The sequence below is a fragment of the Tenrec ecaudatus genome, chromosome 10 (genome assembly GCF_050624435.1).
Source record: "Tenrec ecaudatus isolate mTenEca1 chromosome 10, mTenEca1.hap1, whole genome shotgun sequence".
NCBI lineage: Eukaryota > Metazoa > Chordata > Mammalia > Afrosoricida > Tenrecidae > Tenrec > Tenrec ecaudatus.
In genome coordinates, this window is record NC_134539.1 from 32,999,142 (window position 1) to 33,025,496 (window position 26,355).

The 26,355-nt window shown below is 56.4% G+C and overlaps 4 protein-coding genes across 11 annotated transcripts in view; 2 read left to right on the plus strand and 2 right to left on the minus strand.

The window, feature by feature from the left end:
• Nucleotides 1-3,583, minus strand: part of TLN1 (talin 1) — a 31,033-nt gene extending 27,450 nt beyond the window's left edge. For both annotated transcript variants that reach the window (XM_075560113.1, XM_075560112.1), the window contains exon 1: nt 3,276-3,583. The gene's annotated coding sequence lies outside the window, so the exon portion shown is untranslated. The remainder of the gene's footprint in view (nt 1-3,275) is intronic.
• Nucleotides 3,584-3,727: 144 nt separating this feature from the next.
• CREB3 (cAMP responsive element binding protein 3) lies at nt 3,728-8,194 on the plus strand. Of its 2 annotated transcripts, XM_075560122.1 has the most exons (9): nt 3,739-4,065; nt 4,208-4,355; nt 4,431-4,498; nt 4,603-4,692; nt 6,365-6,471; nt 6,568-6,636; nt 7,269-7,353; nt 7,451-7,535; nt 7,622-8,194. In XM_075560122.1, exons 1-9 carry the CDS (start codon nt 3,937-3,939, stop codon nt 7,957-7,959), a joined length of 1,119 nt encoding a protein of 372 aa, XP_075416237.1. In that variant the 5' UTR covers nt 3,739-3,936; the 3' UTR covers nt 7,960-8,194. The 2 variants fall into 2 exon arrangements, with proteins under 2 accessions (XP_075416236.1, XP_075416237.1); XM_075560121.1 differs by having other exon boundaries at nt 3,728-4,065; nt 4,208-4,498.
• GBA2 (glucosylceramidase beta 2) lies at nt 6,668-19,390 on the minus strand. Of its 2 annotated transcripts, none has more exons than XM_075560114.1 (17): nt 18,508-19,390; nt 15,174-15,313; nt 14,960-15,075; nt 12,677-12,895; nt 12,093-12,332; nt 11,785-11,887; nt 11,472-11,625; nt 11,259-11,384; nt 10,883-11,055; nt 10,541-10,645; nt 10,269-10,376; nt 10,035-10,186; nt 9,829-9,935; nt 9,557-9,699; nt 9,030-9,145; nt 8,745-8,936; nt 6,668-8,584 (listed from the first exon to the last, which is right to left on the minus strand). In XM_075560114.1, the coding sequence occupies exons 1-17, from the start codon at nt 18,819-18,821 to the stop codon at nt 8,312-8,314; spliced, it is 2,781 nt and encodes a 926-aa protein (XP_075416229.1). In that variant the 5' UTR covers nt 18,822-19,390; the 3' UTR covers nt 6,668-8,311. The 2 variants fall into 2 exon arrangements, with proteins under 2 accessions (XP_075416229.1, XP_075416230.1); XM_075560115.1 differs by having other exon boundaries at nt 6,669-8,584; nt 15,222-15,313; nt 18,508-19,389.
• On the plus strand, nt 19,192-26,122 carry RGP1 (RGP1 partner of RAB6A GEF complex). Of its 5 annotated transcripts, none has more exons than XM_075560118.1 (10): nt 19,192-19,498; nt 19,674-19,989; nt 20,375-20,511; nt 20,807-20,881; nt 21,018-21,038; nt 21,145-21,294; nt 21,505-21,651; nt 21,865-21,992; nt 22,198-22,387; nt 22,845-26,122. In XM_075560118.1, exons 2-10 carry the CDS (start codon nt 19,874-19,876, stop codon nt 23,066-23,068), a joined length of 1,188 nt encoding a protein of 395 aa, XP_075416233.1. In that variant the 5' UTR covers nt 19,192-19,498; nt 19,674-19,873; the 3' UTR covers nt 23,069-26,122. The 5 variants fall into 5 exon arrangements, with proteins under 5 accessions (XP_075416233.1, XP_075416231.1, XP_075416232.1 ...); XM_075560116.1 differs by having other exon boundaries at nt 19,194-19,498; nt 20,955-21,038; XM_075560117.1 differs by having other exon boundaries at nt 19,194-19,498; nt 19,742-19,989; nt 20,955-21,038.
• Nucleotides 26,123-26,355: the final 233 nt, after the last annotated feature.

Here is a 26,355-nt window from a genome sequence, read left to right on the forward strand (position 1 = left end):
AGCCCCTGTCCGCCTACAACCCTGTCCTACACACTCCTCCTCCCAGAAGGCACATGGTCAGCCCCCCCCCCCCCAGCAGAGCTCCTTCCCACCAGGCTACCTCTATCTCTCCAGGCAGCCTATGGTATCGCCACCTCACAGCCTCCGCTTCCCGGCTCACAGCCACTTATCTGCCCACGGAGACCGGCCCGTGCACACTGCTCCCCCACAAGAAAGCCTCCAGCCCCAGCGCCGCCAGCTGCTCCCCCTCCACCCTCCTTCTATTCACTCAGCCAGTGCTCCTTGGGGGCCTGCTGTGGGGAAGGCCCTGGGCCACCCATTTCCGGGGCTAAGAACTAAGATGAGTAAGACACAGTCTTTGCCCTCCAGGAGAAAGGAATGAATCAGCCAAGCAGAGAACTGCACGATGCTGGGAGCTGGGGGTGTGTGCAGAGCAGAGATCCCAATAGGCCAGGGAAGGGGAGCCCAATGTCTCCAGGAAAGAGGTGTCAATGGAAGTTAGATTTTTGAAAATAAGGGGAATAAAAAAAGTTATAGCGGTCTGTCATTTATTGGCAAGCTGTCGACTGCTTTGCATATATAATTTCACTTGAACCTTCATTCAAGGCAGGTGTCATTCTTCCCGTTTTGCCAGAGTAGGAAACAGGCTCAAAGGAGTATTCGTTTCCAAAGTACTTGTCCAAAGTCACACAGCTAACAAGTTGTTGAGCCAGGATCCGAACTCAGGTCTCTGGCTCCAAGGGCCAAGCTTGCTCCACTACGCCAGCCAGCTGGAGATGAGTCGGGGTTGCATTCCAGGCAGACACTAGCATAAGCAAAGGTGAAAGGCAGGAAATCACGGAGGAGCATTCAGGGCAGTGAGCAGGCAGGCTGGTTGAAGCACAGGGTACCTGCAAGGGAGCAGTGGTGGGGGAGTTAGAGTTAGGGTGGAAAGACAGGGAGGACTAGAAAGGAATGTGAGGTATTTTACCTACTGGGGGGTAGCAGGCAGCAAGGGGAAGCTTCTGAGTAGAAAAGAGGCATGACCAGAACTGGATTTTAGAAAATAACTTGGACTGTTATCTTAGAGAGTGATTAGAAATACATTATTAACATAAGTGAGAGATATAGAAGCCAGTGTTAAGAAGAGATGTCCCTCAGTAGAACTGTTGTTACACAGAACTGACAAAAGCCAACAAGCTTGCCCTGTCAGAGACCAGGGCCCAAAGTCAGTTAGGCTGGGGTGTCCCATAGCGACCTCTCACAGTAGCTACCTAGTGGCTGGAACAACCTGAGCAGCTTGAGTTTATTAGATAAGGGGGAGATGGATCAGGTTGAGCTGGGAGTGTGTGAAAGAGGCTGTGGGGAAAGGAAGACAGGTATGTGGTCAGTAGCCAGGTAAGGGCAGATGGGGCATGGTCAGTGACTGCAGCAGACTGGGGATGGGGCAGAAGGCAGTGTTGAAGGTAAGAGGAAAGATGAGTATGTGATCAGTCATTGGATCAGGCTGGGGGAAGGGAGGGGAGAATATGTGGGCTGTGGCTAAGATAGACGTGGAGGGAAAGACGAGCGAGGTTAGAGGCCAGGACAGGCCACAGTGGTTTGAGAAGGGATGAAGCTGTGCTTGTGGCTAAATGAGGTTGTGCCAGAGGAGAAGGGCTAAGGGTGGCTAATGGAGAAGACTGGGCTGCAGCCAGTGGCTGGGTGGGCTGGGTATGGAATAGGGCTGTGGTCAGTAGTTAGGTCAGGCTGGGAGTGAGATGGGGGTGTGGTCAGTGGCCTGGCTGGGCGTGGGATCTGCAAGACCCAGTTTCCTCTTTGGGTCTCATTTCCTCTTTTCTGCTTGGGGAGTGGGGGAAGGGGCTCTGCAGTGGGACCAAGAAATTATAGGAGGAATACTTAGAATTGGGGGTGACCCATAGAGGGATTGGCAGGAGGGAGGGTATGTGGAAGTTGGATTGGGGGACTGTTTTGATGACCAGATGGCTTGTGGTGAACATGGTGACAGAGTGCTTTAAGACGATGGGAAAGCTCAGGCTTGGGTGAGGGTAATTTAAGGCAGGATGTATGAATCAAATGGGGAGGGAACATGGTAAGAAGATGAAGAACATGGGCGTTGTAGGCAGGGGGATATTCAGGAAGGGTATGGAATGCAAGGCTGGAGCTAGAAGCTAGGGAGGAGGGCTTAATATCAGGCGAATGAGATGACCAGGGGGGCTGACTTTCAGGAGGTTCGGTCATGCCCTTCTCCCAAGACAACAGAGTCTCTCCTTGGTCTGCTTTCCTGTTAATCACCAGTCCCAGACGTATGACTAGGCATCGTACATTTCCTGTGCCCTGTCATGTTCTCAGGTCCCATCTGGTAAAGAACGTAGTCCGAGAATGCTGGACCTGCATTGTGCAGGCCTCAGAAAGAGCCTTGGGTTTAGCAAATGGCTGGAGTCCTTCTTTCTCCTGCCCTTCCAGGCCAGGACTTCGTTTGACACCATTCTGAGTCCTCTGACTATCTGCCATCTTCTCCCCCAAACAGGAATATCTAACTACTGACAGCCTTGACCTCCATCATGACCCGCAAAGCTACTTCTAATTCCCAACATCAACCCTGACTCTAACCAGGTCCTGATCCCCGACACTGGCTTGGATGCGCCTCTCTTTCCTAGCAGAGAGCCAGACCCAATGCCTGACCCAAAGACTGATGTGGTTTTCCAGCCCTAAGATTCTCTTGTAGCTTGGTTTCTGACAGACCCACCCCATCACTGCATATTTCCTAATACCGATCGTGCCAAGGACCTAATGATCCCTAAGATGGGCTTTTTAACTCAATTTCCCCTGTTGACCCTTAACCTGACCATGAGCTCTGGCACTGAGGTAAGCTGTCCCCCTCCACCCCCACCAAAAAAATTAAATAATGCCTTCTAAACCTCACAGACAAAAATGGCCCTAACCGATCCCGGTTTTATAACCGCGATAGCTCACCTTGAAACCCCAACCCGACAATCCCAAATTTGCCAAAACGTCCCTACGCAAGCGTCTGCCATCAGCGACACCCCCCTCCCCCCTGCAAGCGTTCCCTGCCCTGCGCTTCACGGTGGTCACGCCTCACCATCCTTAAAAACCACCCCAGGCCCAACGAGGACTCCTGCACAACGGCCTACTTAGCCGCCAAGACCAAGCCCAACTACTCTGGACCCTGACCTCTCTACCAGGAGCCGGACGCAGGGGCCCCGCCCGCCCGCTTCCCGGGCCGGGCCTCGCGGCCACACCCCGGAGCTCCAGCCGCGCGCAGCCCGGCCTACCTGAGGTGCCCGGCTCCGTGGCCCGCTCCTTCTCCCCGTCGCTCTCGGGCTCCGGCCTCGCCCTCCCGCCGACAGACTCTCTCGCGGCCACTTCCGTCCCCGGAATGTCCCCCACCCGCGGGCGGCGCCCTGGACCCGCGCTCTATGGTTGTGGGGACCGCAGGAAGCTCCTCTGTCTGGTCCCAGCTCTCGATGCTCCGGAGCCCGCCGGAGACTGGCAGCCCCTCCCCGGCAGGAAGCGAGGGGGTGTGCAATCCGGTGAAGAAGCTCGCCGCGGGCCCCAAGTTCCCTTTTAGGTGCGCGGCCGGCCTCTCCTCGCTCGAGCGAGGGCGGGGATCCAGAACTCCCGCCCTCGGGGTGTGCGGAGGCCGAGGGGCCGGCCCCGCGATTTGCATAACCCCCGGGACGTGGCGCCGCGCCGCGGCCACTTCCGAGAACTCCAAGTCCCAGAATGCCGTGCGGGCGAGGCGTCTGGCTTCCGTTGTGTTGGAAGTGGACTAGGCTCGAGTCTGGGAGGCAGTCCGGCCCGAGAGTGAAAGCTGCGGGCGAGGGAGCGGAGAGGGGCCAGAACCGACGTGGGAGACCTTCCACAGGGCGGGGGGCCGTGCCTGGGGCTCGGGGATTGGGTGTGTCCCGGAGTTTCTATCCAGCTGCCCCGTAGATGGCCCATATGGAGCTGGCACCGAGCCCCGGTGACGGGGACCTGCTGGGTTTTCTAGTGGAGGAAAGCGGAGATTTGGGAGTGGCGCCCGAGGAGGCCTCTCTGGACTGGGAGCTGCCGCTCTCCGAGGTGAGTGGGAGTTCTCAATTGGTGAGACGCTGAGCTGGGAACAAGCATTCTTACCGGTGGGTGGGGGGGTGGAAGGGTGGGGTGGGGTGCGGTGGGGTGCGGTGGCGATAGATAACAGCCCTTGAATTTGAACCCGGTGCAGGTACTGAGTGAGTGGGAGGTGGAGGATTTCCTGAATTCCCTGCTCAGCCCCTCAGCATCGCCGGACGCTCTCAGCTCCTCCAGCCCGTGTTCGGTGCACCACGATCACAATTACTCCCTCTCACAGGAGCATGACTCCGTAGATTTAGGTGAGTCCGACTTAACTGAGGTTGATGAGAAAGAAAGGGCGCCTAGACCTGGCTATTCACCTTTTCCCTTTGCAGCCAGTGGGAGCTATGAGGCGGCGGCGGCCCAGGTGATCCCACTGCAGGGGATGGAACTCGAAGAGCAGGTACTTGACTTCCAGGAGGATTATTCCTCCAGTACCGCAGTCGCGGCAGGATTCCCCATTCCTTTCTGGCAGCCCCATGCAACTCTGCTCCCCAATTGCCCCAGGAGACTGAGAGACTGATGCTGACCGATGAAGAGAAGAGGCTCTTGGAGAAGGATGGCCTTACTCTGCCCGAGACACTTCCTCTCACCAAGGTAAGCCTCTCATTAGCAGAGCTGAGGCTGGAGGCATCTCAAGGCAGCCAATCTTTTTTTTAAATAGTTTATTGGCATATACTTCACTTATCATGCAATTTAATCGTTCTTTCATATTAAGATTTGTGCAATCATCACCAGTTTCAGAGCATTTTATCCTCCTACTCATGGTTAGCTCCCCATTTCCCTACATCCTCCCCTGCTGTGCCCCTGGGTAATTATCAGTCCAGTTACTTACTGTCTCTTTAGATTTACCTACCCTGGAATGCATATACACAGTTATACAATACACAAGAAGCAAGCAAGCAAACAAACAAACAGAAAACCAACTACGAGTAGACGAAACAGAAAAACCTCAGTGGAATAGAATGGGTCATAAGGGTGATGGAGTGATAGGGTGTGTTCCATTTTAACCTAACTATATCTGCCATAGTCAGTTTTACAGTGGTCTGTCTAGTGGCGAGGCTAGTCCCGTTCCTGGACTATTCAGAGGGGATTCCCTGGAGGCGTAGTTCATGAGGGGCCCCTGCAATTGCATTTTGGCCTTCCACTGCCACCCATTGGCATCTGCAAACTGGATGTTCCCAATTTAAACTCTGCTCCCATAAGGGAGTCCATCTTGTTTCTTGTTAGTTTTATATCAGTAATTTGCAAAAGGCTAGAGGTGGGGAACTGAGCAGTGTTGCCAGGGTGTGCATTTAATATGCTGGCTGTAAAATGCTGCCTCCCAGGGAGGTCTGATGCTTCAACAAATTGGAAGGTTCTCATGAAGACATGATTCAAAATTGCCCACGCAATATTACTACAGGGCCTTGTGCACAGGAGGAATATTTAGATGTCACCGACTCCTTGGTACTCCACCTCTTGCTGCATGGTAGAACACAGTTTTATCGAGGCCCAGGCTGAACAAACAGCATGACAAGGATAAACGTAAATCCCTGTGTTTGCATTTCCTGAGTGATGCCACTGCGAAGCTGGGATGAAGTCAGCGTTCATTCTCAGAAAAGTTGAAGGAATTTTAATTTCTCAAAAGACCAGCAGCAGCCAGCAAGCCAGCACTAAGACATGGTTCCTGAAGGGTTTGGAGGCTGGGTCAATAGGAAGGGCTGTGACTCCCCTGCTGAGCTGTATTTGCCAGGGCCTATTCTAGTTTCCTGTTTGAGCCCAGATCTTAACAGGATGGAGTCAATGCGAAGGAGCTAACATTTGTGTGTGTGTGTGTGTGTGTATACACACTCTAAAGCAGTGGTTCTCAACTTTCCTAATGCCACCATCCTTTAATACAGTTCCTCATGTTGTGGTGACCCCCCAACCATAAAGTTATTTTCGTTGCTACATCATAACTGTCATTTGCTACTGTTACGAATTGGGCGACCCCTGTGAAAGGGTCGTTCAACCCCCAAAGGGGCCACCACCCACAGGTTGAGAAACGCTTGTCTAAAGAACTATCAAGTGTCTGGAAAGAGCTAGCTACTAGCAAAGGCCAATGGAGAAAGGATACATTTGGTTAAATGATACAATTGTAAAAATGGTCTGGGCTTGTTCACAAAGGTGTTCGTTCATACCTGGTCCCTGAGGCGCTCACAGAAACCCAGGGCTTATTGGCTGATGATTGAACTCTTTGGGTCCATTGCTCAGCTACTGATCCCCCCCCACCCCCGTCTTCTCCCAGGAGGAGGGACAGATTTTGAAACGAGTGCGGAGGAAGATTCGAAACAAAAAGTCTGCTCAAGAGAGTCGCAGGAAGAAGAAGGTGTATGTGGGGGGGTTAGAGAGCAGGTATGGAGGGGAAAGGGGGTGTGAAGGGGAAGGGGGAGGTGGGTGAAAATGTTTTTGCACCGGGGAATCTAGAAGCTGTTCCCATTCCTCCTCTAGGATCTTGAAATACACAGCCCAGAACCTGGAGCTACAGAACAAAGTGCAGCTCCTGGAGGAAGAGAATCTGTAAGCAACAGCACCGTTTCCCCCCCCCCCCCCCCCCCCCCGCCCCGCCAGGTTCCTGCTTCTTGCCTTGTTCTTCATTTGATTTTGAACTGGGCATCGCCTGTAGACCAGTCTGGAGCTTAGCCTTCACTGTTTCTGAGCCCTGGAAGCTCATAGTACAGGCCAAGTCAGTCCACCCAAAACCCTCCAGTACCCAGCAAGGGCAGGGAGAGAGCCAGAAAGACGTGGGGAGGGTAGGTGTGTGCGTGCTATCAGACACCATTTGATAGCTGCTAGGATTCCGTGGCTGAAGAAAGCATTTCAAGCAGAGAGAACACAGGCTGTCGGTTTGGTGAATCGTGGACACAGGTGAGCTGGGGCAGAGGGAGAGGGCAGGGAGGGGGTGAATGCCTGGGAGGACTACATGCATTGCTGGTCAGGCAGAACTGGTGAAGCTATTTGCGAAGGGAGTTTGTTCAGGCCAAGAGGTTGTCTGTTTGTTTTGAATGGAGTTCTCTAAGCATTTTAGCTGCAGAGAAGTGGTCACTGGCAGAAACAATAGAGGAACAAGATGGTCCAGGGCTTGGGGATAACCTCCCCACCCCCTCAGTTGCCAGGCCAGCGTCTGCTCACTGCTCCTTCTCTTCTGCCAGGTCCCTTCTGGGCCAGCTGAGGAAACTCCAGGCCATGGTGATACAGATATCAACCCAAAGCGCCAGTGGCAGCACCTGTGTGCTGGTGAGGCTGGGTCCTGGTGGAGGGAGAAGCCTTTCCTCGGGGTGGGGACAGGTGTGAGCCAGAGCCCCTTCTTTCCTCCCTTTTCTCTGTGCTCCAGGTCCTCCTCTTCTCCTTCTGCCTCCTCCTCGCCCCGGCGATGTACTCCTCGGAGTTAAAGGGGAGCCAGCCAACCCAGCACGGAGGTGAGAGACTTGAGGCTATCAGTCATCCAGACCTGGGCTCGGGAGAGGCCCTGACCTGCCCTTGAAGATCATCTTTGTCTCCTCAGTGTTGTCCCGCCAGCTTCGGTCCCTCCCCAGTGAGGAACGTCCCCAGCTGGAGCTGCTGGCGCTGCCGTCAGAGGTCCCAGAAGACCGCAGAAACCAGTGGCCGGGCAGCTCAGGCCACCTCCTCCAGGCCCCTGGCAACTCTTGCTGCTGCTCATGTCGAGTGCCTAAGTTTCCCGGGGCAGAGCCTCCCCTAAAGCCGAGCTTCCCTGACCCCTTCTCATTGCACTCCTGCCTAAAGCCCATCCTCCTCCTGCAGGTGAATCTCACCAGAGAGGGGCAATGGCTCCCTGCCCACAGCCCCATCTCTGTCCTCCTGCAGGTCAGCTCTGCAGGCTAGGGAGTGCCTGCACAGGAGCGCCATCTGTGTCTAAGCCCAAAGGACCCTGAGCAGGTGGAGCCAGGAAGCCTGAGGCGTAGACACCAGACTCACTGGCTTTCTGGAACTTTTAATTTGATGTGTCCCTGTCATCCTGGGGAGGGGCCTTGTGGAGTCAGTGGACCCACCTCGAACAGTTCATGCAGTGAGGGGAGGGGGGTAGGGAAATAAATAAATTATTCTGATGCCTGGGTCACCCCCGACCCCTCGTTACTGGCATGGCTGGGTGGTAGGGAGGGAGTGTGATTGTCCTGGTGGCTCAGGGTTGCAGGAGAGATCTGGGTGGGGGGCTCCTTCCTCCCAGTCAGAAGGCTCACTTGGGGCCCTCTGGGACATCCTCTGGGCTGGACGGAGGCCTTGGGTTTAGTCCTGGGTTCTGTTGGGCTCCTGGCCCCGAGCCTTTTTTACGCTGCTGCTGCTGCAGAGCCAGCTGCATGGCCCAGATGCTCAGGGGGCGCATGTAAGCCAGAGAGCGGAACACTCGGTGTTTGCGGTAGGCCTCAGGAGTCTGGAAGGCCAGGCCCAGGCGCTCCCACACAGTGCGGTAGCAGCCTTCTGCCGTCTGGAAGCCCTCCGTGGGCAGTCCCTAGGGGCAGAGATGAAACTCTTACACTTTGGCTCCCCTGGGACACTCACTTCAGCTGCCCTCAGGAAGCTCCCAGATCATGAGAAAGATCACCAATAGCAAAAATGCCAATCCAGAACTTGTAGAAGCCAGGATGGAGATGGGGAGGGGAAGGCCTTACCTCCTGGATCATGGTGGCAGCCAGCCCGTAGACCACACCCACCCAGACTTCATCAGACTGGATGCTGGTGGTATCAGGGACGCCGTGGGGCTGCATGCCGTTCACAGCCCCCATGGCGCCTCCAGCAAAGGCCTGGACATTGAACTCGAAGATGGTTCGCAGAGCCCGGACCACGTGTGGGGTAGGAAATACCTGGCGGGGCAAGGACAGAAACGGGGTCCCTTAATCTTGGCTCTCCCCCTGCTGGGAGAACCTCCTCCCAGGCTTCTCTGGCTAGGCACTCACCTCCGTGTCTCCTTCTCCCAGGCCACAGGCCCTCAGGAACCACTGGCCAGCACACTGGTCAGACATGATGCTCCGGGACTGAGCCTGCGAGCTGCTGTCATAGTTGTAGTAGCGGCCTGCAGCGAGCAGAGCAAGGGCAAAATAGGGCTCCCCTGGCCCCCCACAACTGTTTCAGGCCCCCAAACCATGCATCTTTATGGGAGCAGCCGGCCTCATTTTAAGAGCCTGCTAAGGCTGGTGGGTTTGAACTGCCAGCTTTATGATGAGCTTAATCCACAATATGGCCAGGGCGCCTCTGTGCCCCCGAAAAAACCCAAAACCAAACTCACTGCCATCGAGTAATGCTGACTCATAGCGACCCCTTGTGGGTTTCCGAGACTAACTGATTACTGGAGTAGGAAGTCTTTCTCCCACCCAGCTGCTGCTGCTGACCATGCAGAATGTAGCCGACACGTAACCACTACACCAGGGCTGCTTTAAAATACCTCCAGCCCCTCCAGCCAGCTCTCTGCAGCAGCCGCTCTTACCATTCCACAGCAGCCTCTCATAGGCCTCTCGACCCCGGCTGAGGATGGCAGCAAACTTCTCCCGGGTGTCCTGCGCTCCACAGAGAACAGCCATCTGGACCATCACAGCCACTGCTGCCAGCCACAGCCCACCACAGTATGCACTGGTCAGAGACAGGTGTGGCGGTCAGACCCACCACTCCCGTGCATTGTCAAAGAGTCTCTCTTCCCCTACCTCAGACCTCCAGGAACACCCCCCCCCACACACACACACACCCCACCCATCTCCCAACCTGGGCCCGGTGACGACCCATCCATCGTAGGTCTGGTCTGCATAGCCTCCGTTCTCAATGAGCCCGTCGTGGTCCTTGTCAAATTTCATTTCAGACTCCATCACGGCCTATAGAGGGGATCAACCCACTGAGGACCCAGCACCTCCTACAGAGAGGACTGCAGCCAGGTGTGCTGCTGGGCACTCGGCTCCGCAGGAACCCCTTACCAAACACACAGGCCACATGTCCCTCAGGAAGTCCCGGTCACCCGTCAGGTAATAGTCCCGATAAACCTGCAGCACAAACTTCAGGTTCAAGTCCTTCCAGTCGGCAGTGTCGTGGATCAAGTATGCATTGACCCGGAGCCAGGGCTCGTCATCTGCGGGAGCGAAGGGGCCTGGTTTCTTTGCATTGGTGGGGAGGGGAGGGGGTGCAGAAGGGGAGGAGTGGAGGGCTCCTACCTGGGTCCCCAATGTCATGGGGGATGACATTCCTCCTCTTCACGGGCGCTGTCAGCCCACTCATCAGGTACCGCCGTCGGGTCAGGTCCTCCCTGAGGGTGGCCAGAGCTGGGGGGACAGCCAGAGGAGGGGCACAGAGGGGACCCATCAGCGGGACACAGGTGTGTGTGTCAGGAGAAGGTGGAGGGAGGGATGATCGGAGTCACCACGAGTTCAGGGGAAATGGAGAGCCCTGTGGGGAGAAGGGGGCACGGCGCAAGAGGGGCGCTTACCCATGTCATACTGCAGGCTGAGCTCGAGCTTGGGCCAGAGCATGACCAGGGCGAAGGACGCATAAAAGTGGACATCGTAGGTGTTGTACATGCGATATTCCTGGCCTGGGGGAGAGGGGGGGGGCAGAGACACAGTTGCCAGCACTCCTGCTTCCTCCAAAAAACTCCCCTCTCTAGCTTATCTCCTAGAATTGGGGGTGGGATGCTATCACCTGTCAACACCATCCCCCATACTCCCACCAAAGCCCCAAGGGAGACCCATCCCCACGAGCCATGGTCGGAGGTCACTAGCCAGCCTCAGGAGCGTGGCCTGCCGTGCCCGGGCTCCCCAGCAGCCCGTACCCTCAAGGTAGCCAAATCGGCCGTACTCGCGAAGTGTGGGCCGGAGCTGCCTCATGCTCCCTTCCAGCTCCTCGGGGAGAGTGTCCTCGGGCACGTCCAGCCAGACGGTGCCTCCATCGGCCAGGAAGTATAGTTCATTGAACAGTGCAGATTTGTACCAGGCGGGCAAGGATCTGGGGAGGCAGGAGGAGGGAATGGTCTGAGGGTGGACCTCTCAGCAAGGGACAGGATTCTGGGGTTCAGGGCAGGGTGTGTGGGCAAAGTCAATCTTTGCACAATCCTCTGACATGATGGTGGCTAGAGAGAGTGGATTGGGAGTCCCCGTCAGGTAGTGCCAAGAAAGGCAAGGTGGTCAGGAGATGGATCCCATAGGCACCTGTCCTCCAGTATTGGGGTCTGCCAAGCTGAGATCCTCTCTTCCCAGTCTGCGTATCGGCACAGTGCACAGTGGCTAAGAGCGGGGGCTGCAGTGCCAGCTTGACCAAAGAACCTTGTATACCACCTGGGGTGAGAGGGGCGCCGAGTGAGGTCACAGGGTCTGGCTTCGAGCCCCAGCCCTGGGATCCGTGTACTTTCTCGACTCCATCACCTGTAGTAGACCTGGCTCTTGGCTCCAAACATGATCCTGGGCATGTCCCAAGCCAGAGAGAACTCCAGGCGGCATTGGCCTCGCGGCGGCAGCTTGCCTGAAACACACACAGCCCCGGCGAGACCGGCTCCTTTGGGAGAGGGGGCACTCCGGCCTGAGAGAAACACGGAAGCGTCAGCATAAGCCCCTCCAGCCCCAGAACTTGGAAGCCCTGATGTGGCAACCAGGCCTAGCCATTCCTAGGCCTCCCACCCCTGTTCCCAAGACAGGGGCGCCTCTCTTCCCAGCCCTCCCTGTCAGGCCCCAGCATCACCAGCAGGGGAGTCCAGCTGTCCATCCTGCAGTAGATCTTGCCACACCTGCTGCCCAGTACTGTCGGGGTCAAAGGCGGTGACGTGGGTAACGGTGGTATCTGCCTGTTAAGGAGCCAAGGACTCGGTGAGGGGGAGCCCCACAAATATGCTGGAGTCGGGCAAACTCTCCAGCTACTGTTCCAGATTCCCAGCCTCCAAATTCCAGAGGCTTCGGGTCCTGGTGCAGGTAGGCCTCGGGAGCTGAAGGGCTGTGGGGTGGAGGTGGGCTCGGCCAGGTGCTAAGGTGGGGGGCAGACCCGCTCGTTACCGTGAGACGTGCAGCCACAGCCATGGTGTAGGGGTTTGGGAGGGTCGGATGATGCAGCAGCAGCCCCTGCACCGTTTCCCCATCTTGCTCGAGGCAGAAGGGCTCATTCCATAACCCCCCAGGGGCGTCGTCCCCGCCCCCCAGGCCATTCCGCATGGAGAACATGATGGACACTTCCAGCGCTTCGTCCCCTTCGTTTTCAACATCCCACACGAAGACTCCTACGGGCAGGCTGCTGTCCTGGGGGCGAGAGATCAGAGTCAGGGGATACTCAATGGAGCCTGCCCCCCCCACCTCCAATACTCTCTTTCTCTCTCCCACCCCCTTCTGGTCCAGAGGACCTGACTGAAACAGCCCCCAATCTCTTCTGTTGTCCACTCCCATTGCCTCATCTTCTCAGGTGGCTGCCTACCGGGAGATTGGGACTGGAACTAGTTATGTGGGGGACCAGCCCCCACACCTGGGAAACCAGTGTGATGCCCACGGTTCCCACCTCCCTCCTTTCATAGGTCATGGAATATCCAGCAAAGATACATCCCAGGGGTGGGGGGAGCAGTAGAGGGACCCGAGAGGGGGCGCCTCACCCGGTAATCGTGGGGTAAGATGGGCGTGATTTGACGGCACGTGAGGGTGACATTCTGGCCAGGCAGCTGGTAGACCGTCCAGGCTCGGGGATAGAGGGCGTGGTAGAAGGCAAAGAACCCACAGAAGCCCCAGTTCCAGCTGCGCAGGACACTTGGGTGCTCCATGGACAGGACTTGTTGGTAGACAGTCTGCCCTTCCCGCCGCAGGCACACTGTGAACTACAGCAAACAGGCCGGTTGGCTTGGGGTAGCCCACAGGCACCCTGCCCTGCAAGCTCACTCCCATTGCAGCACCGATGTGTCATCCCCTAGACTTTGCCCCAAAGCTCATGAGTCATGGCCAAGTCCTGCTGCCTCCCCCTCCATCCATCCATCTCCCAGGCAGCCTCTGCCTTCCCCACTACGGGAGTCTAGTGCCCTAACAAGGTAGACCCTCACCACCCATGCCTGGCACTCCATGCCCCTGCCATCTGGATGTCACTGTGGCCATGTTTGTAGACAAAGCAAAGTCTGTCAGTCCCTGTTTGGGTTCCGGTGACACCCGGGGACCCTTGGACTCTTCTGCCTGGCTTTCCGGGTCCTCCTCTTATTTCTGATTGACCTGTCCTTCCCAGGTCACACTTCCACATCACCACCATCAGTTCCGACCTGCTTGTATTCATTGCTATTAGCTCCCTAATCCCCTCCAACCTCTCTTCCCGGGCCCCCAAGAAGCCATTAATCCAGTTACTGTCTGTTGATTTATGAGGGCCCACCGTGATCCCTGCTCCCTGCCCACCACGACCACCTTCGCTGCCCAGAGCCAGCTCTCAGGTCCTCCTCACTGCTCCTCAACACAAGGCCTTCCTCCTCCAGGCTTCTGTGTTGGAGGATGTGCCACCTGCTGAAACATCACTCTTCAAGGGCTAGGTCAAATGCCATTTCTCTTCCTCCTCCTCCTCCTCCAGGATGTCCCAATGCCCCTCCAGCCCAGCAGTCACATGATATTTCTTTCTTTCACAATTCTGTCTCCCTTGCTGTTGTCTAGGCTCCTTTCTAGTTTAGGGGTGCACCTTTCTCCCCTAAGACTCCGTGGAAGAGTTGGGGTGTGTGGACAGATGGGCACTCTGCAGTGTGCCTTTCTCCTCCGGACACTACCTGGCCCTTTCATTTGGGCCCCGAGTTGGCCTTACACTCACTCTATTTTCGCTCATATTTAAGCTTCTGGAAGGCGGGGCCTAGGCAGGATTGCTATCTTTTCCTTTAGTGCAAACAGTCTGCTCTGTGGACTGAAGAGAGAAAAGCATGTTTTCACGTTGCTGGAATAGTGGACCACAGCTGAGCCCACAGGCTCTTTGACAAAGAGAGAAGGGCTTTGGAGCCCCCATCTATCCACTGACCGACTCTGTGACCTCAGGCACACTGCTAAACCTCTCAGGTCTTAGTTTCCTCCTTTGTGGGGTGGCTCTAATAGTGGCCCTGACTTGGTAGGGCTATTTTTGATCTTAAATTAGATAGTATGCCAAGAGCGCCCAGGACAATGCTTGGCGCACATTGCGCCGGCAATAAATGGTAGCTACCCTCATTACTTTAACTGGAGAGTCAATTCCAGAGGGCATGCCTGTGGAATGCCTAGGGGGTGAGCCAGGGAGGAAGCTTGGAGCACTGGGCAGGGCTGGTAAGACTCAACTGGGAGGGCATTGTCGTTAATTGGACTCGAGGCTGGCTAGGCATTTTCCCTTTGAAGGTGAGCTGAACGCTAGCGAGATCCTTCCAGACAGGAAATAGGAACTTGGTGGGCAACTTCAGACAAGAGGTCACCAGAAAGATATGAATAAACATGGGCCCAGAGCTGAGGAGGGAGCGGTGGGTACAGAAGGGGAGTGTCTGAAGAGGGAAGAAGGCAGAGATCTTTCTAGGTTCTCAGTCAGAGAGACCCCCAGATGCTCTTAAGTATACATCCATTCTTTCTCTGAATGCATCTGTAACGCTTGGGGTTTGTTTCCCTTTAAGGCCCTACCGAATGAGCCAGGTTAAGTGGTCCAGGAAGTCTGTGTACTCCCCATGGCTGGTGGAGGTGGGCCAGCGAAGGTAGTCACTAGAAAAATGGAGGGTGTGGTTGCCAGGCTGTTTCCTCCCTTCAGAACCGTGTGCCCTGGGTCTGATTCCTACCGCTAGTCCTGGCCCGTGGGAGGCATCATAAAAGTACTTATTGGAGCACATACACATCTGACCACCACATCCTACACGAGCCAGCAGGTCCTGCCTGGCCCCGGCACCTCTCCTCCCTCTCCCGGCGCTTACTTGGTCAGCCATGACTGTCTGGTGCTGGTACATTCCAGGGTTGAGCTGCCAACGGCAGAACTGGCCTCTCCAGCCACGGGTAATGGTACCTCCCCCGATGCCCCCCAAGGGACAACCTGGAGAGAGATCAGAATGGTTAGTGGGGGTGGGAAGAAGAAACGGAACCTGTTCTTCACTTTCTGGACCAAAAGTGGGGTTCCCCACTCTGGCTGACCTGGAGGGCAGCCCCGCCTGAGCAGGGCAGAGCTGGGATGAGGCTCACCATAGATCTGTCTCAAGGGCACAGAATTGAACATGTCAATGAACGGTATCTTCTTCTCCACCTGAGTCTTCCGGTACCACCAATGAATGTACCTGAGGAGCAAGAAACGGGGTAGGGGTTAGGGGCAGGTGGCTGGTGCCTCTCACACACACCTGTTACCTCTCGATAAATGGCCCGAAGACCCATCACCTCCTCTTCCAAACCTGTCTTCTTCTTGACCTCGCTCCAGTTCACTGTCCCTTCATCGCTCCTGTAACAGCAGCTCACAGCTCTCCTCAGGCCAGTGGCTCAATTTCCCCTTTGCCCAACTCCACGGCCACTGCTTGAGCCCGCGCTAGCAGCTCTCATCTGAGACACTGACGGCCAGGTTCTGCTTCTAAGTTGGCGTGACCAATCCTCCACAGAGAGCTGTCACCTTTTAAAAAGCTTCATTTCCCGCTCCACTTCCAATATTCAGAGGTAACAGTTTAGAGGATATGCCAAGGAGGGGGAATCTCACCCAGACAACCCCGCTTTACATTGAGGGCAGTGGTTCTCAACCAGTGGGTCATGGCCCCTTTGGGGGAGTTGGATGACCCTTTCACAAGGGTTGCCTGATTCTTCACAGTAGCAAAATGACAATTATGAAGTAGCAACAAAATAATTTTATGGTTGAGGGTCACCACAACATGAGGAACAGTATTAAAGGGTCATGGCATTAGAAGGTTGAGAACCACTGATTTAGGGGTATTTCCTCTGATTCAGCTTTCACCAAAAAACCAAACTCACTGCCATTGAGTGGATGCTGACTCGCAGTGGCCCTATGGGACAGGGTAGAACGGTCCCATGAGTTTCCAAGACTGTAACTTTATTTTATTTTATGACTGTAACTTTGCAGGAGTAGAAAGCCCCATCTTTCTCCCAAGGAGCGGCTGGTGGTTTTGAACTGCTGACCCTACAGATTGCAGTCCAACTCATAACCACTACGCCTCCTTATGCTTTCATAGCACCCTAATAAAGCCTTCTGGAAACCCCAGTGTTTTCCTGCTCTTGCCACAGCCCGAGTCAGAACCTTCCAGGGAGGCAGCCAATAGATAAGTGATTCCATTTCTGAGTCACTTACTCTCATAGCTGCCCCGGCCTTCTTTCAATCATTTCCTGTAAACTTCTATTCAGGATGGGTCCTCTCTAAAGACCCTCGCCCTGCCAGATTCTCCCTCTGCCATTCGCTGGACCCCAGGATTTTCTAGCTCACAGGCACCCCGCTTCTACCCACGTCAATGGGTAACTCCTCTGAGCCTCAGTTTTCTCATCTATGAAGTGGGATCCCGCCTGCTATAAACAGATCAAGTGACATCAAATGACGTAAAGGGTAGGAAAGCCCATAAAGTGGAGCACTTGTGGGAGCCATGATCGGTACTATCTATCTACTATCTCAGCCCAGTCAGACCTGCCTCCTGATTTCAAGTTCCTCACATGCACCTGGCGCACTTGTAGCTTTTGGGAAAGGGACAGTGACATTGACAGCTCCCAGGGCAGGGGGCAGGGTGCATGGTCAGCAACCAGTAAGTCCTCTTTGAATTTACAAATGAGATAGATGAAAGTTGGGGGGAGGGAACTGTTTTATTTTCTTCCTTTTACATTAGAATGGAGGTGGGTTCTTGGGTAGAGAGGGAAGGGAAGGCGGGGAGACAGCATGAGATGAAGGTCCTCTGGCAGCTCAGAGGCCACTGGACTTTGAAACTGGGATCCAGTTGGGAGAAGGAATGGCAGCTATGAAAGCAGCCGAAGTGAGGTGTCTAGAATAAGCACTCCGTAGGGTCTGACTGAAGGGCCCCTGGCTGGAGGAGAACTTCAAAGTTGAGTTCTGCCCCACCACGGCCTGAGAAGTGTCGGTGTGCCCCCATCCCCGGCCCCACCTCAGCTCCCTCTTAAGAGTCTTCTACCCAGGTAAACACCCCTAACTTAGCAGCTGCCCATTCCTGGCCTACTGCAGCCTTAACTCAGGATTAGCCTTCAGCATTCTCCCGTGTCTCACCCCGGTTCTCGCCTCAGTGCATGGCCTCATCCCATCCCTAAAGCCCTATGTCGGTCACCCCCCCACCCTCAGCTGGCATGGGGAGCCAAGACCAGGGGACTGAGCACAGTTTCAGGCCCCTATGACTCAGTTCATACTCAGGAGCTAAGGTTAGCTTGGTGTCCACCAGTTCTTGACCTCCTTGTCTCCACCATGTAGACCCCATTGTACTGCTCTGACTCCGGGCCCCGGAGTCTGTCTTCATTCCCCAGAAGACTTAGGGCTCAGCATCGGGCTGGGTGGGGCGTCAGGAGGAACCCAGCGAGATGGCACAGGCCACATACAGGAACTGGCAAAGGAGCCGGGCATTTGGGTGCCACTGGCCCTTCGTACTGCGGAGGGCTGGGGTATGGGACACAGCCTCGTCACCTCCAGCCCTGCAGCGCTGACCGGAGCAGTGAAAGTCCCCCACCCCCTTAGGTAAGAGGCTGTCAGTGCTGTGGCCTCCTCAGCGTGTAGCCTGCCTCAGGGTGACGCTTTTCCATCTTTACAGCTACCTGCTCTACCTGCCTCCCCCGTCCTAGTCTTGGTGAGGATCTATCTGGAGGCATCTAGAGAGGTTCTACCGCCTAGGCCAAGTTCTAGGGGTGTCAGCCACTCTTGAAGGGCAAGCTCTGGAAGACTTTGCAAGAGTTCGGGGAGGGGGGTGCACCTATGGTGGCAGCTCACTGGTGAGAAATCAGCTTTGTTTTTTAATATCCGGATGATCTATTCCACCCAAGGGGTAGCCCCTGCTCACCACCGGCTCCTTAGAGACCTGCACCACTTGAAGAAAGCAGTGGGGGCCCCGCCTGAGGCAAACCTCCTGACAACGCCTGCCTGCCTGCCTGCCTGCCTGCCTGCTCTAGAAGCCCAGGGGAATCAGAGACACTCCCTCCCAAGGAAAGTAACATTGTGTCCGAGCGGCTACAGCCACACTAGCTTGTCCTACCTTGCCACAAAGCATAGCTAATCCCCAAGAGAGAGGTACAGAAGGGTACCTAGTGGGATAGACTGGAGGCAAGCTCTGTTCAGCGGAAAGGAACGTGGAGGGAGGGAGGCAGCTGCAAAGACAAGTCACCTGGTCTCCCCGCCCCACACCACAGGGCCTAGAATACCCTGGGGATGGAGGTCCCTTGGCCTGGACAGGAGCCCATCTGTCTTCTCACCAAGACCTTGTCATCTCTATTGGGAGTCCTGTGCTGCTACAAAGTGACGCCCATGGTCTTCTGAGCCCTGGGGTCCACTCACCTCAAGCCCATGCCCAAATGCTTTATCTTGTAGCTTAGCGAGATGTGGTTGGCTTGTAAAGGTTTCCTCTTCTCTGTAAACTCATGAGCGAGGCAGATGCGCCAGCCAAAAGCGGGCACCTGGTAGCCTCTAGCTTTGCCCTCATAGGACGCCATCAGCTGCCCATGGTTCGCGTCCTGGGGCCGAGTGTCTTCGGGGTTCTCCCCATTTGCAAGGTGCGCAGCCTCAGCGCCTCCGGTATCATCCAGGCAGCCAACCTGCGGCTCCCTCTTGGTGTGGCCGGTCTGCCCCGAGGCCGGGAGGCCGGTTTCCATATTTGTTTCCTGTATCCTGGGTCTCCACGACCTGGATGGCCCCGGGTCCTGCGCCCTCTGGAACAAAGTATCTGGCCAGCCGCCGGTCGCAGTCAGGCGCCGTCCCGGATGGCAGGGGGCTGCGATGCGAAGAGGTGAGCCGGTGTCGCTGCAGAGCCGAGGCGAGGTGGCTGCAGCGGTGGTGGCGGCGGCAACAGCAATGAAGTCGCCCCGGGCTGTCGCTCGGCTGTCTCTCCGGATCCTGGGCGGGAAGGGTCGGGCCTCGTCGTCATTGGGCCGCGGTGATCAGAGCGCCCGGCCAAAGGGCGGCTGGGAGCGCGGAGAGGGGAGGAGTCCCGGGGCCAGCCCGCAAGGCACCGCCCCCGGGGCCGGCCCGGGAGCTCGCCCGGGAGCGCCGGGGGCCGCGGCGGCCCGGTCCCCGAGCCGCGCCTGCAGACGCCCCCAGGGCCGGGCGCCGGGTCCCTCCCGCCGCGCTCTGCGGCCCCGCCCGAGCCCAGCTCCCGGCCCGGGGGAGGTGACCCAAGGCGCCGAGACCACTCGAGTCCCTTCCGGCCGGGCCAGCTGGGCGCTTCCGGCCGGAAGGGGCTCCGTGGTGCTGCCGAAGGGAAGTCCCGCCTCGCGCGTCGTCTACGCCGGGGCTTCGCCGCGCACCTGGCCGGCCCCCGAGGGGCGCGCAGGTGAGGGCCTTGGCTGGCCGAGACCGCCCCCCCTCCCCCAGTTTCGACCGTGCGCGGTGCCGGGCGTGGGGGCGCGAGCGGCCGGGCGGCCGGGCGGGGACGTGGAGCCTTTAGGGAGGGGGCGGAGGCGGGCCGGGGGTCTCGGCCTCGGAGCGACGCCTTCTCCCCTCTTTAGTCCCAGCTGCCACCGGAGGCGCCCAGCCGCTCGCCCGCTGCCACACTCCCCTCCCTTCCCCCCGGCAGCTGTGCCGACCCCCGGCCGCCTCTGGTCTCACCGCGCAGCCACTGACCGCAGTCGCTCTCGTCTCGTGCGGCCAGCGGTGCTGACCTGCGACTGGAGGGCCCCGGGTTCTCTAGATCCGATGCGGAGCTGCCATGATCGAAGTGGTAGCAGAGCTGAGCCGGGGACCAGTGTTTCTGGCGGGGGAGGCGCTGGAATGTGTGGTGACCGTTACCAACCCCCTGCCCCCCACGGCCACTTCTGCATCCAGGTGCGGATACTGGTACCAAAGGAAGAAGGTGTTCCTTCCGGGAGGGAGCCTGGGGTGTCGTGCCAGGCTGGGGCTCCAGGTGTCTAGTAGCTACACCCCTGACCCCCACCTTCTTGCTGGTTTACTTGTGGTAGGAAAGGACTGTGGAGTTGATTGGGATGTACTGAAGGATGGACCAACAGCACGGCCCTCCTTCCCCCAGGCCCATGCCATTCACACACATCGCATACTTCTCTCTGTTCAGTGGTGTCGCCCTGGGTTCTACGCTCTGATCGCTAGCACTGTCCCCTCATCTAGGTGTCCCCTGAAAGTGTGGGAGGGGGCTGGGAAAGCACTTGTGAAGTCAGAAGCCCCCCTCCCGTGCCCCTTTTTCCTCTCCCCATAGTGAGGCTCTGGCCTGGGCCAGTGCACAGATCCACTGTCAGTTCCATGCTAGTGAGAGTCGCGTGGCACTGCCGCCCCCGGACTCGAACCAACCAGAGGTCCAGCCCGAGAGCCAGACGGTCTTCCTCCCACACCGAGGTTAGAGATGTTGCCTTTACCGCCTGAGGGGGTGGAGAGGTGGGGCTTCAGCCTCAGTGGACTGATCATATGGTTTCTGTGGGCCATTATGATTCCTGTCGCAGTGGGTATGGGGGGCAATGAAGTGGCTCTTTGACCTTTAGGGGTCTAAGATAGCTCACACCAGGAAAAGAAGGGATGCCTTGCTCGGGCTGCCCTTTGTTTGCAGCCCTTCACTGCCCACTTGCCGTGCTGGGCTGGCCCAGTTCTGGATGACAGGGTCATTGCATTTCCATCTTCCTTTATCTCTTTTAAGGGGTCCTGGTGGGATTATATATTGGGCTGCTGATAGCAAGGTCAGCAGTTCGGAACCACCAGCTCCTGCAAAGAGGTACCATCTGCAAATCCACAGGGGCAGTTCTGCTCCTATGAGTTTGGTTTTTTGAGTTAAGTGTCTCTTTTAGGAGAGAGGGGTCAATGTATTCTTTCCACTCCACCGAAAATCCTCTTCTGTGATTTGCGCCTAGAGCCTGGAGAGTCCAAATCATGTGAGTGACTGCCCCGCCCCCGCTTCCCCGCTGTCTCCCCACTGACTTCTAAGTCTCCTGGAGGGAGAATTCCCCTGGATACTCTGACCACCTGCTTCCCAACCAGACTCCTACAGCGAAGTCCTGCCCATAGAGGGACCACCCTCCTTTCGAGGACAGTCAGTCAAGTACGTCTACAAACTGACCATTGGCTGCCAGCGTGTCAACTCCCCCATCACTTTACTCCGGGTCCCTCTGAGGGTCCTTGTGCTGACTGGTAAGTAAGGGGTCCCAGAGGGAAGGGTATGGGGAGGCTTACCAAAGTAGAAATGATCCTAGGCGGCTTGTGAGCAGATGAAGAGGTGTTTTCTGGTCTTCATGAAGGTACTGGGGAGGTGCCCTCCATACTCTCACCCTTCTTGGGTTGTAATCTAAAATCCGAACTTCCATTCTGGCTTCTGGCCCTCTCCCCTCGTTCTCTCCCTAGGCCTTCAGGATCTCCGGTTTCCCCAGGATGAGGCTGTGGCCCCGTCCAGTCCATTCCTGGAGGAGGATGAAGGTGGGAAGAAGGATTCGTGGCTCACCGAGTTGGCTGGGGAGCACCTCATGGCCGCCACATCCTGCCGCAGCCTCCGTGAGCATCCTTTCCAGGCGGTCCTCCCCCTCCCCCTCCCCAGATGGCCTTTCTGTCTCAGGGACACAGTCTCCTAACCCCTACATTCATCAGCGAGTGCTCGCTGACCTCTCACGTTGCCTGAGAAAGAAAGACCCCACCCTCAGCCCCAGTTTTCAGCCTCAGGCATTTGCCAGTGTGGACTCCAGGTTTACAGCTTCTCCTTCTGCCCAGATCTGTACAACATCAGTGATGGCCGAGGCAAAGTTGGGACCTTTGGCATCTTCAAATCTGTCTATAGACTTGGCGAGGATGTGGTGGGGACGTTGGACTTAGGGGAAGGCACTGTAGCTTGTTTGCAGGTGAGAGGGGCTCGGGGCTCCTGGGGCACCAGGTCTGGAGGGCTAGGACGGAGGCCCTAGGACAAGAACCTGCATGAAGAGGGGCAGATGTAGAAGTGGCTTGTGGGTTCCCCCAGAGTCCCTTTCGTGGGTTAAGGGGCTTGAGGTTGGGCTGCCCTCTCCGCTACAAGTAGCACTTCCAAATGCTTTGCCACCTTGCTCCCAGTTTTCAGTAAGTTTGCAGACCGAGGAGCGGGTACAGCCTGAGTACCAGCGGCGGCGCGGGGCGGGAGGTGCCCCTTCTGTGTCCCACGTGACTCATGCCCGGCACCAGGAGTCCTGCCTGCATACCACCAGAACCAGCTTCTCCCTCCCCATCCCTCTCAGCTCTACCCCAGGCTTCTACACAGCTGTTGGTGAGATCCCGATGGTTGTGGGGGTGAGGGAAGGCGGCACAGGCTCTGCATGCTTAGAACGTAATGTCTCCCGAGCCTGAACGTACTCTGGACAGACCTATACCCGGCCTCTTTCTGAAACCTTACTTCAGCTTGTGCTGTTTCCTCGACATACCGACCCCTAAGCCCATCTCCTTGCTCACCCCTCCCTGTTGGAACCTTGGGATGCACTGATCTGTGACTCCCAGCCCTTTAGCTGCCGAATCATGACAGCCCCTCTTTGGGGTTGACCTTGCTTGCCTTGTCTCGCTTCTCTGGCTAATATACAAGAGTCCTAAGGGAAAACCCTTGACCCCAGCTCCCTGCTTTCTTCCTGAGAACAGGTTCTCAGTCGTTGCATACAGCTACATCCTATCGTGGACTGGCTTCTAATATCTTTACTTATGTCTCTCTCCCTCCTTTTCTCCCCCACCTCCAGTGTCCCTGAAGTGGCGATTACATTTTGAATTTGTTACATCCCGAGAACCAGGTTTGGTGCTCCTACCCCCAATGGAACAGTCTGAGCCGGCCACCTGGACGGGGCCTGAGCAAGTACCGGTGGACACCTTCAGCTGGGACCTCCCCATCAAGGTGCTGCCCACCAGTCCCACCCTGGCCTCTTATGCTGCCCCCGGCCCCAGCACCAGCACCATAACCATCTGACACGGGCCCAGCTGCCCAATGATCTTCAAGATTCTGAGACCTGAGCCCCAAGCCTCTGGACTCTTAGCAGGGCCCACCTTTCCCACTGGGGGCCCGGGGGTGTGGACAATCAGAGGCAGGCTTTCAGCTGTAGTATTTGTTTATTGAGTCAGGGTCAACTGGCAGCTGCTAGTGGTCTCTCTGGAAGTGGCAGCAGTGGGGCATCAGCAGAAGGGGGCTCTGTGGAGTCTAGCTGGAGCGGGGAAGGGCAGGAGCCCCAGGATCAGGATTGTTAGCCGAGCCCCACTCTGGGTTGGGCCCGCCCCCTTTGCAGGGCAGCCGAGGATCCGCCTTTTGCACCAGGGAGAATTGGCAGGTTCCTGCCTCTTGACGCACCTCACACCCAGCAGGGAAGTCGATGGGGTGCTGGGACCTACGGAACCAAAGGAGGGAGCAGGGAGTCAACAGAGTGGAGGGCCCCCTTGCCCTGCCCCACACTGCGCTCCCAGCATTCCTCCGACATCTTCCTTCACTACTTCCTTGCTGTCTCCCACCCCTCACTCAGCTCTCACTTTCCATTTACGGGCTCACGGTGATCACAGAAATTGTTTTCCTTGAAGACACACCCTCACCTCCCTCACTTTGTCACCCAAATCTGAACTCTTGCTGGTACCTCCAGGTGTGGCTCACCTCATGCTATTCTTCTGCCATCTAGTCCCCCCCCCCCCCCCCGGCCAGCCCTTAGTCACTCATGCCACTCACGTGTCACAGCAGCCCACGCCGACCGGGTGCAGACAGGTGCAGTGGAAACAGTCCTTGCGGAGCCAGGATTCGCCCAGGGTAAAATATTTCCCCTCATAATGGCAGGGGGCTAGGGAAGAAGGGGACATTAGTGTGGCAGGTCATGGGGTGGGGGCAGACAGAAACCCTTCAGGTCTGAGGTGGAAGAGCGTTGATGGCATACTCTCCTGTTGCGTTTTCCTTTTCTGCTTTAGCGAGGACATGCCAATACTGCACCATCACACACACACACACACACACACACACACCTGTGCCTTTGTCCTTTCCTACCCCCTCGGCCCCCAGGGTTACCTTGCGCCTGGAAGTAGCACTTGCTGTGGACTCCCGGGTGCTGAAGGAGCAGCGCGATCAGCAAGCAGAGGACCCCCTGGCCTCCCGGGGCCCCCGGGGCCTGTCTTGCCCAGAGCATCCTCAGGGCCACTCCTGCAGCACGGCCCTCTGGAACCCCTCGGGCCTCAGTCTCCGGGCTTGTCTTGGTTTCTCTCCTTGAGCTTCTTTCTTCCTGTCCCGGGCTCCTGTCTCACACCTTCTCAGTGCCCTCTGCTCTCCCAGGCTGGGTGATGTTTATAGGGTGAGGACCCTGGCCCCCTGCTGAGCAGAGCTGGAAACGCTGTAACTCTGTTTCCTGAGGTGAGGGCAAGAAAACAAGAGGTCTCGCTTTAACAAGCTGTGAGCGCTGATTCATGCCCCAGCAAAGCTAACGGGAGGGAGGTGGCCATGGAAGGGGCACTGGGCTGGGCACTTCCCCAGCAAGGCGTGGGGAGGGGTGAGGGCCCCCAGGTGGTCCCCAGATCTCTTCCCTGGCTGGAGAGGAGGAAGCATTCCACTACCCTCCTTCCCCCAACACCCCCCCCCTCAAACTCCAGGGGTGTGTGCGCTGGGATCCCTGCCTGGACCGGAGGGAGGCATTTCCTGGGGATGGCTAACCCTGTGTCCTGGCCAAACCAAGGCGCTGAAGTGGGGTGCGACAGCCAGCTGCTCCAAGAGAGGGAACGGGCACCTGGAGTGGGGGCTGGGGCTCTGAAGCATCCTGGAGTCAGGACTGACCCTCTTAGATAGGGAGGGGTGTCTTCTGCAGGTACCCCATAGGGAAGTAACACTGCTCTGCTTGTCACCCCGAGACCTACAGCAGATGCAGACCCATGCCTGGGGTGGGGGGAGTTCTGCCCTCCCTCTCAGAGAGGAGCATCTCCTGCCAGCCTCCTAGTGGGAAAGTCCCCCCATGTCTCTACAGGACGGACTGAGCTCTTAGGGATGTATCCTCTGAAAGCCTCCACTGAGTTTCCCCAAGGTTCTGCAGGACCTCAAGATGTGGGTGATTAAGATCATAAGCTGTGGTGACTTAGATGCAGATCCTGATGCTACTTACCAGCTATGCAATCTTGGGCAAGACACTTCACCTCTCTAAGCCTATTTCCTTACCTTGAACAATGCAGATAATAACGTGCAGTCAGGGGGTTGTTATGAGGATTCAATGAGAGGATCCATGTAATGTTCTCAGCACCATCTCTGGCATGCTACCTTCATGAGGGATTAGTTGCTACTCCCACTACCGTTCCTGAAGGGTTTATCTGTCTGAATTCCACGTGTCGAGTCAGCGCTCTTATCTGTACCATTGTGTGCTCTCCGGTCTAGCCAGATTTGTGAGGTAGAACTGGATGGTGGTGGTGGTGGTGGTGGTGGTGGTGGTAGTGGGGGAGCATTCAGGAACTAGAGGAATGATGTGTGATTGGTCGGTGCTATACTGCACCTTGGTTGAATCATCCCTTCCTTATAACCCTTCTGTGGGGGATATCTGATTGTCTACCGATGGGCTTTGGGTCTCCACTCCAACCCCCTCATTCACATCGATATGGTTGTTTGTTTTGGATCTTTTGATACCTGATCTCATCCATACCTCATGATCACACAGGCTGGTGTACTTCCATGTGAGCTTGTTTGCTTCTCTGCTAGATGCTGGGATATCATGAGGGTAGGGGGATGGTTGGGGAGGTGGGAAGGGGAACTCATCACAAGGTTGGATATATAGCCCCCCCCCAAAGGGGACAAGTAACACAAATGTGGGTGAAGGGAAACAATGGACCGTGTAAGATATGAAATAATAACAATATATCATTGATCAAGGATTTACGAGGGTGGGGAGGGAGGTGAAAAAAGAGCTTATACCAAGGGCTCAAGTAGAAAATGTTTTCGAAATGATGATGGCAACATATGTACAAATATGGTTGATACAATTGATGTATGGGATGTTACAAAAGCCGTAAGAGCTCCCAATAAAATGATTTAAAAAGAAAAGATTAGTTGCTGTGATTTGTTGGAATGACACACTGCCCGCAGCCGAGGGTCCTTTCAGAGGCTGCCCTGGTACCCCCAATGCTCCATGTCACCCCATCACCTTCTGTAAATACAAATAACTTCAAGGGAATGTTTGTTTTGGCCCTTGTACCCTTGAAAATCTGGGTGTTTGGTTTGAGAAACAGTGGGGCTAACCAACTCTTCAATACGTC

Coding starts and splice junctions, on each gene's coding strand:
- RGP1 (XM_075560116.1), top strand. CDS start 19,874: ATGATCGAAGTGGTAGCAGAGCTGAGCCGGGGACCAGTGTTTCTGGCG. Junction 20,512..20,806: donor GGTCTTCCTCCCACACCGAG/GTTAGAGATGTT, acceptor ATCTCTTTTAAG/GGGTCCTGGTGGGATTATAT. Junction 21,652..21,864: donor CACATCCTGCCGCAGCCTCC/GTGAGCATCCTT, acceptor CCTTCTGCCCAG/ATCTGTACAACATCAGTGAT.
- GBA2 (XM_075560114.1), bottom strand. CDS start 18,821: ATGGAAACCGGCCTCCCGGCCTCGGGGCAGACCGGCCACACCAAGAGG. Junction 12,896..14,959: donor AGACAGTCATGGCTGACCAA/GTAAGCGCCGGG, acceptor TGTTTGCTGTAG/TTCACAGTGTGCCTGCGGCG. Junction 12,333..12,676: donor TCTTACCCCACGATTACCGG/GTGAGGCGCCCC, acceptor TCTCGCCCCCAG/GACAGCAGCCTGCCCGTAGG.
- CREB3 (XM_075560121.1), top strand. CDS start 3,937: ATGGCCCATATGGAGCTGGCACCGAGCCCCGGTGACGGGGACCTGCTG. Junction 4,499..4,602: donor GGATGGAACTCGAAGAGCAG/GTACTTGACTTC, acceptor CAATTGCCCCAG/GAGACTGAGAGACTGATGCT. Junction 7,354..7,450: donor GTGGCAGCACCTGTGTGCTG/GTGAGGCTGGGT, acceptor TCTGTGCTCCAG/GTCCTCCTCTTCTCCTTCTG.